The 8,941-nt window shown below is 44.7% G+C and overlaps 1 protein-coding gene across 1 annotated transcript in view; it reads left to right on the top strand.

The window, feature by feature from the left end:
* The first annotated feature begins 5,698 nt into the window (after nucleotides 1-5,698).
* Nucleotides 5,699-8,941, top strand: part of HGFAC (HGF activator) — a 139,016-nt gene continuing 135,773 nt past the window's right edge. Inside the window, exon 1 of the mRNA XM_073610866.1 lies at nucleotides 5,699-5,989. Within this exon, the coding sequence (XP_073466967.1) occupies nucleotides 5,918-5,989 (72 nt within the window). The 5' untranslated portion in view covers nucleotides 5,699-5,917. The remainder of the gene's footprint in view (nucleotides 5,990-8,941) is intronic.

Genomic DNA, 8,941 nt, shown 5'->3' with positions numbered 1-8,941 from the left:
GCGCCCTCGTATTTTGTATTGTTCCTGCAAGCCTGGTATAGGTACCCTGTCAGTGTAATATACTGTATAAGTGTGAAGGTTTCACACCTTTGGAGTTGTGCCATTTTTCTCTCATGTGTCCAGTGATCTTCTCATAATAAGTAGGTTTAGGTTTGATGGCTGTGGATATACAAGGAGAGGTAGCTTTGGAAATATTTCTGATAGTCTAAGATCTCTGTGAAGAAGGGGCTACAGTTTTTTTGCTATGGGACTTCCAGAAGTGGGTTGTATGTAACCATGAGTGGAACACAGTTTTCCTTTTGGGTCTGTTAACTCAAAAGATCAGTTCCGGGGATACTGACTGCTCTTCTTTCCTGAATGTCAGTTGTTGCAAGGTTGTATCTTCGATTTAAAAAGTCACCCTTGAGGTGTTCCAAAGCTGGTTCAATGGATCAAAATGTGTCTGGTTCAGCATGGGCTGGCTGAATTTCAATTAGCATATGTAGCACCCTTCACATAGGTAGGTGCTAAAGGTCAGGATTTTTGGTAGTGCAGACAAATTGAAGCTGGAAGCTAGGCCTGTTTGTTTTGATTTGTGTGGCCTGGGAGTGGCTTATAGTAGCAGTTATGACTCGTAGACAGCATCACCTCACTGTTACCTCCCTCTTTCTTCTAGAGGATTCTAGAAGAAGAGGAGGGGAAGAGAGGAGGAGCTGTCTGGGGTGTCTCCCGGAGCCCTGACCAATCCCCAACTAGGATTGGCAGGGGACAGGCCTCCTTGAAATACCCAGGGTCAGCCCAGCTGGGGAGGAGTTGTCGGGTGGAAGAACTGAGGATGGAGTACTAGGCTATCTGGGCCTTGGAGGAAGCTCCCCAGTCTAGGGGGGGGTGACCTTGGGCCTGGGTTCGGGTGCAGGACAGAGCCCTCCAGGAAATCATGGAGGCTTTGAACAGGAGGCACAGGAGGAGCGAGAGAGGACAGCAGGAGCTAGTACTGTCGGCAAGTCTTCAGGAAGGAACCACCAGTTGCAGCCAGGAGGGCTGGTGAGTGACATGTGCAGTCGGGATGACTGGAGAGGCATGCCAGAGAGGACTGAGAGAAAACAGTCGGAGCTAGGTGTGGAGCCAGTAGGGAGGATTGCAATGTCACAGGCAGTGAAGTCGGGCAGCTGGAGGGCTGACAGGGCCTTAAGAGGACTCACTAGGAGCAGGAGTCCCCCTAATAGGATAGCTAGTACAAAAGACTTTCTACTTTCTGCTACACCATAGGGGCCCGCATTACCTGCCTGCAAAGGGCAAGTTACATAGTCCTCGCTGATCCAGTGTTAGGTTTAACCATGTGCTAGCTCCTCCTGGGAGATCAAGAGTTGTGCTGGAGGAGTCTGGAGAAGTGTACAAAGAATGTACTTAGTTGTCCCTAGCAACTTTGCCATTATTCTACTGGGCATCCCATATTTCCCATACCCCATCCAAGTTAAATTCCCTCAATAAAACAACAAAACAAAGCCAACGGGCTGTTCATTGTCTTGGAGTGTCTGGGAAGTGATTTCCGGGCTGGGCAGGGTGACAGGTGGGCCACATCACTTAGCAGCCCCTACAAGGGTACCACTACACTTATGGTATTCCCTGTTCAACAGAAGCCAATTGGTAGATCAACTTCTGTGGAATGGACAAGTTAGTGCCGGTTCACACAGGGGCGGCACGACTTGCAGGTCGCCTCAGCGAGGCGACCTGCAAACGACTTCTGAGGCGACTTGCAAAACGACTTCTGTATAGAAGTCTATGCAAGTCGCCCCCAAAGTAGTACAGGAACCTTTTTCTAAGTCGGAGCGACTTGCGTCGCTCCTATTAGAACGGTTCCGTAGCACAGAACGGGAGGCGACTTGTCAGGCGACTAGGTCGCCTGACAAGTCGCCCCTATGTGAACCGAGCCTTAGAAAACTTTTGTCGATTGGTGGCTGCAGCTGCTGATCAGTGTATTCTGACAGCAAAGGGTCCCGCTGTCAAAATACAATATGCAGGTGGGGAATGGGGGGATCCTTTCATCCACCTCATTTGTGTGGATGGAGAAAATGTCTTTTTACAATTTGCTGGTCGAACGTAAAAAAAAAAAAATAAAAAAAAAAAAACCTGTCTATGGCCAGCTTCTTAGTTCTTGTCCGCAGTGTCAGAACATACCTGGTTGAACCTTGTGGCCTGATTATAGATTATAAATTCTTTTATGTGTCAGGGGTGGAAGCTGTAATTTTTTAGGTATGCAAGTCGGACATTGTTTTACTTACTGTGGAATTGTAGAAGGTAGAATTGTAGTAGGTCCACTTGCAGTCCAGATGATTATGATGTCATCAATGGCATGGGTTTTATGGGACATCTAGACAATTAGTCTTCTTCAAGTATCATAATAAAAGATTAGTGACCTTTTGATCTGCAAAAGACATCGGTTAACCTCTTGCCGTCCGCACTATAGCCGAATGACGGTCACAGCGCGGACCTGAATTTCCGGGAGGCCTATAGCCGGCATATGCCGGGCCTCCCCTGTGCATGCGCCCCGCGCGCCCTGTCACTGAGACTCGGCTGATCACAGATCCAAGTAAGGGGCCGGTCCCGGGCCCTTACCACGTGATCAGCTGTCAGCCAACGACAGCTGATCACATGATCTAAACAAAAGCTCTGTAATCGTTCTTTCTTTCGCCTCACGCTGACAGCGTGAAGAGAAAAAAAAGCTGGTCACTGGCTTATCTGCAAGGGACATCGGTCCTGAAGAGGAAGAGGAAGAGGCAATTCTGCCTCATCTGTGCCACCAGTACCCCCTGCCAGTGCCACCTGCCATGCCCACCAGTGCCACCTATCAATGCCCATGAGTGCCACCTATCAATGCCCACAAGTGCCACCTATCAATGCCCACCAGTGGTGCCAATCAGTGCCACCTAGCAGTGCTTGCCTATCAGTGTAAACAACCAGTGCCGATCAGTGCCCATTATTGCTACCCATCAGTGCTCATCACTGCCACCCATCAGTGCCCATCACTGCCGCCTATCGGTGCCCATCACTGCCGCCTCATCACGTACATCAATGAAGGAGAAAAATGACCTGTTTGCAAAATTTTATAACAAAATATAAAAAAATAAACTTTTTTTTTAAAAAGTCTTTTTAAATTTTTTTTTAACAAAAAATAAAAACTGCAGAGGTGATCAAATACCACCAAAAGAAATCTCTATTTGTGGGAAAAAAAATGATAAAAATTTCATTTGGGTACAGTGTTGTATGACCGCGCAATTGTCATTCAAAGTGCATCAGCGCTGAAAGCTGAAAATTGGTCTGGACAGGAAGGGGGTTTAAGTGCCCAGTAAGCAAGTGGTTAAAGAAACCTTACAAGTTAATTTTCATCGGTTAAAGAAACCTTAGATGTTAATTTTTTTAGGGCTGTTACTGATTAACATTTTCGTGTGGGATTAATCGATTAATTTTTTTTTAATTGATTAATCGACTAATTTCGATTAATTGAACGCACATACAGATCGAATTAATTTTAGCTGATTTAGCACCGTTGTTATGGCAACGGCTGAAGCCGGACATAGCGGGGCATGGCTAGGATGTCACACGTCATAATCGCAGCCTCACTGTGCCCATAATCGCAGCCTCACCGTGCCCATAATCGCAGCCTCACCGCGACCATAATCGCAGCCTTACCGTGACCATAATGCAGTCTCACCGTGCCCATAATCTCAGACTTACCGCGCCCATAATGCAGCCTCATCGTGCCCAAAGTCGCAGCCTTACTGTGCCCATAATTGCAGCCTCGCCGTGCCCATAATGCAGTCTCACCGTGCCCACAATCGCAGCCTCACTGTAGTTAGTGCCTGTGCCTGGATTACACAGTCTGCGGGCATCTCCCGCTGTGTGTCTCGGAGCTGAGTGTGAAAACTTTGGCCGCGCTGTGAAAAAAGTTCCGCCCTCCTCCTAGATCAGCTCGTGTGATAGACAGAACACTGCGTCTATCACAAAAGCTGATCTAGGAGGAGGGCGGGACTTTTCTCACAGCGCGGCCAAAGTTTTCACACTCAGCTCCGAGACACACAGTGGCAGATGCCCGCAGACTGTGTATGACATATAGTGGAGGAGGGAGCGGAGCGCTGCGCTGCAGCCACAGCTTGGCCCAAAGTGGCCCCAGGGCAGGCAGCCTACCGATCAAAAAAATTAAAGATTAATCGAGGAATTAATTGTAAATTTCCGCAGCTCTAGTTTTTTTTAATAATATGAATTCCTATTTAATCCTTTATTAACACTTTAACCCTTTATTAACAATAATCAATGTTTTCGTCTTATTTTTTTTGTTTTTATTCACTTTGTTTGTTATTTTTTTTTTTTATCTCTGCATAACAAGAATGTAAGGAAAATTATAGAAACAAAAAAAAAAAAAAGAAAAAGAGATTTTATTTATTTGCAAATAACTTTGCCACACTTTGTACCAGAAACATACTTTTAGTACCATTTTAAACAGGATAAATCATACAACAAAATGTATGCTTTTTATTTACAGTAAAACTACTTAGTTGAAATTAACCCTGGTCACAAAAATGTCTTTCACATTTTTCTGTTTATAGAGTCCATAGAAAATAAAATATTTGCAAAACAATATTCCCCCCCCCCCCCCCCCAAGAAAAAGAAAAACGGATGTATTTTTTTAAATAAAATTATCACCAAATAAATAGTCCTACAGTGGAAATGTAAAATTTGGCCCAGTCCAAAATGTACTATTACTGCAGTGCACGAAAAATAATATAAAAAAAATATATATATTTTTACCACAGCTAGTACAAGGTATAAGTAGTTGACTCTTCCCTTTATGGCTTCTTTCATGCGGCTAGCTAGTGTTGCCACCTCATCCCTTTAAACCCGAACACCTTTGAATTACACAGGTTCTGAGGCTAATTAAATGCAGATAAGGCACAAGTGAGTTTAATTACCACCTTAATCAGCCACAGAACCTGTGTAATTCATATGTGTTCGTGTCAACCATACGGCTAGCTGAGCCAAATTTTTACTGCTCTCTGCCTGAATCTGGCCACCCAACCAACTAAAGTCTAAAATACAGCAGGAGGAGATTGTTCAAAATTAACGTGGCATGTCGAGTTGGCAGGAGGCACCACCTGGTAAGGTCGGACATTTAAGTCAATAGGGATAAGCCACAACTGCGGTTAATTAGCTCTATCATAAATTGCTGTTACACAAAATAAAAAAAGAAAACCAAAAAAAAAAGGCTTTCAGGAGGCACCAGGATCGCCTCCTGAATGACAGCAGCACTCTAAAAAGCTATCCACCACTGATCGCTTTTCAGAACATTGGCTAGTGGCTATGCTACAGTTTCCAGCATAGCCATTTTCAGGATTGAGGAGGATGGGTTAACATTCAGGTGAATGAAAGGTAAGAGAATCCTTTCCTAATTGAATTACTGATTGAGTTCATGAAGATAATATATTGGACAGAAGGCCCTTACTGCCTGACAAATCCTATTTGTGTTAGTAGCAGCGAATTGCTCCTCCGCACTGAGGCTGATCAAGTATTACTGGGATCCTCAGTGGGTAATTATTCTGACAATTTTGGCACAAAAAAAAAAAACCTGTTAACAACAATTGTGCAGCTTATTTAGAAGTTCCAGCAGCTCAGTGCGATCTTCCATAAAATGCAATAATTGCAGACAGCTCTCATCTGCCGGCTAAGCTCCCAGTTTCGCCCACAGGATCATCTTTGACAAGTGGTTAATAATTAAATGCTCATTTTTCAACTGAATCCTGAAGTATTGAAGGAGGCTGATGGCTGCACAGGAAGTCACAGCTGCTTGCAAAACATTAGACTGACCATTTGACCACCAGGGTCTTATTGACATAAGCTGAGCCCTTCAGCAAACATTGTCACACGTGGGAGTTGAGGACGCAGCATGGCCACCGGACGCCTTTTTACATTTTCCTTTCTTTTGTTCTTCAACTTTTGCCAGATCTCTGGAATACTGGTGAGTTTATTTTTCTTTTAATATACTGGCCTTATCGTGGTATATTGTTTTTCAAAATGATTGCATGCTTAAGAAGCACAAGGGATTTTGTTCTCTTGTTACTGACAGATTTAACCACCACTTGTGGGCAGTTACCTAAAAGGACATACATACTGAGTGTGTGTGATATACAGTATCTCACAAAAGTGAGTACACCCCTCACATTTTTGTAAATATTTTATTCTATCTTTTCATGTCACAACACTGAAGAAATGACACTTTGCTACAATGTAAAGTAGTGAGTGTACAGCTTGTATATCAGTGTAAATTTGCTGTCCCCTCCAAAATAACTCAACACACAGCTATTAATGTCTAAACCGCTGGCAACAAAAGTGAGTAAACCCCTAAGTGAAAATGTCCAAATTAGGCCCAAAGTGTCAATATTTTGTGTGGCCACCATTATTCTCCAGCACTGCCTTAACCCTCTTGGGCATGGAGTTCACCAGAGTTTCACAGGTTGCCACTCGAGTTCTCTTCCACTCCTCCATGATGACATCACAGAGCTGGTGGATGTTAGAGACCTTGCGCTCCTCCACCTTCCATTTGAGGATGCCCTACAAGGTCTGGAGACAGGCTTGGCCAGTCCATCACCTTTATCCTCCGCTTTTTTTTTAGCAAGGCAGTGGTCTTCTAGGAGGTGTTTTGGGTCGTTATCATGTTGGAATACTGCCCTGTGGCCCAGTCTCGGAAGGGAGGGGGAATCATGCTCGGCTTCAGTATGTCACAGTACATGTTGGCATTCATGGTTCCCTCAATGAACTGTAGCTCCCCAGTGCCAGCATCACTCATGCAGCCCCAGACCATGACACCCCCACCACCATGCTTGACTGTAGGCAAGACACACTTGTCTTTGCACTCCTCACCTGGTTGCTGCCACACACTCTTGACACCATTTGAACCAAATAAGTTTATCTCGGTCTCATCAGACCACAGGACATGTTTCCAGTAATCCATGTCCTTAGTCTGCTTGTCTTCAGCAAACTGTGGGGTTTCTTGTGCATCACCTTTTAGAAGAGGCTTCCTTCTGGGATGACAGACATACAGACCAATTTGATGCAGTGTGCGGCGTATGGTCTGAGCACTCACAAGCTGACCCCCTTCAACCTCTGCAGCAATGCTGGCAGCACTCATAAGTCTATTTACCAAAGACAACCTCTGGATATGATGCTGAGCACGTGCACTCAACTTCTTTGGTGGACCATGGCGAGGCCTGTTCTGAGTGGAACATGTCCTGTTAAACCGCTGTATCGTCTTGTCCACCGTGCTGCACCTCAGTTTCAGGGTCTTGGCAATCTTATAGCCTAGACCATCTTTATGTAGAGCAACAATTCTTTTTTTTTTTTTTCAGATCCTCAGTTATTTTGAGGGGACAAAAAATTTACAATGTTATTATACAAGATATACACTCACTACTTTACATTAAATGATATAATAAAATATCTACAAAAATGTGAGGGGGGGTGTGTGTGTGTGTGTGTGTGTGTATGTATGTGTGTGTATGTGTGTGTGTGTGTGTATATGTGTGTATATATATATATATACACACCCCCTCACATTTTTGTAGATATATATATATATATATATATATATATATATATATATATATATATATATATATATATATATATATATAATTTTCTCTATCTCTCTCAAATATATTGGGATGCCTGCCTTTACACGCACATGAACTTTAATGGCATCCCAGTCTTATTCCGTAGGGTTCAATATTGAGTTGGCCCACCCTTTGCAGCTATAACAGCTTCAACTCTTCCAGGAAGGCTGTCCACAAGGTTTAGGAGTGTGTCTATGGGAATATCTGACCATTCTTCCAGAAGAGCATTTGTGAGGTCAAGCACTGATGTGGACGAGAAGGCCTGGCTCGCAGCAAGGTCTTCTCGTCCACATCAGTGCCTGACCTCACAAATGTGCTTCTGGAAGAATGGTCAAACGTTCCCATAGACACACTCCTAAACCTTGTGGACAGCCTTCCTGGAAGAGTTGAAGCTGTTATAGCTGCAAATGGTGGGCCAACTCAATATGGAACCCTACGGGAGACCAAGTTCATGCGCGTGTAAAGGCAGGCGTCCCAATACTTTGGTAGTATAGTGCAGATTGGGCGGCCTGTCCATTAAGGGTGCACGGGGGCCATCCCCTCCATGTAGAATGAATAGATTCATGCATTGCATGAATCTATCCATGGCCGCCACCGCCACCCCATCTTCAGGCATCTGGCCCCTTTTAGGATGCCGGCACCTGAAATACAGCGGCGGCGGTGTATTTTTGAAGCACCTGATTAGAGCCATAGGCTCTAATAGGCTTCAAAAAGTTGGACTTGGAGCGCAGAGCATTGTGCTCGGAGCCCACCCAGGTGTGTTAGAAAAGCAAATATTCATTTGCCTTTCTAACACTGAGCCGCCTCTCCGCCAACCAGGTAGCGTGGGTCTGATACCCATCACCTGATTGGCTGAAGCAAGAAGAGACACATGGAGGACACAGCTGGCCGCTGCCTGACCCGCAACCAAAATGGGGTAAGTGCCAATCAGAAAGTGGGCGGGGGGTCACAGTGGCTGCATTTGATGGGCACAGTGGCTGCAATTGATGTGGTGTGTGTGTGTGTGGTGGTTTTTTTTTTTTTTTTTTGTTTGTTTGTTTGTGTCACCCCCCAAAAAAAAAAATTGAGCACCAGCCGCCACTGGTGTAGATCATGCACATGTGGTGAGGTCAGTGGCTGGTGAGGCACTGGCTAGTATCAGAGCCAGATACACACAGGTTACATACGCCACAATCGTTAGAGCAAGAGCAATAATTCTAGCACCAGATCTCCTCTGTAACTCTAAACATGTAACCTGTAAAAATTTTTAAAGCGTCTCCTATGGAGATTTATAAGTACTGAAGTTTGGCTCCATGCCACAA

The sequence above is a fragment of the Aquarana catesbeiana genome, linkage group LG01 (genome assembly GCF_042186555.1).
Source record: "Aquarana catesbeiana isolate 2022-GZ linkage group LG01, ASM4218655v1, whole genome shotgun sequence".
Classification (NCBI taxonomy): Eukaryota; Metazoa; Chordata; class Amphibia; order Anura; family Ranidae; genus Aquarana; species Aquarana catesbeiana.
Note: the sequence above shows the minus strand (reverse complement) of the source record. Positions and strands in the feature narration are given on the sequence as shown.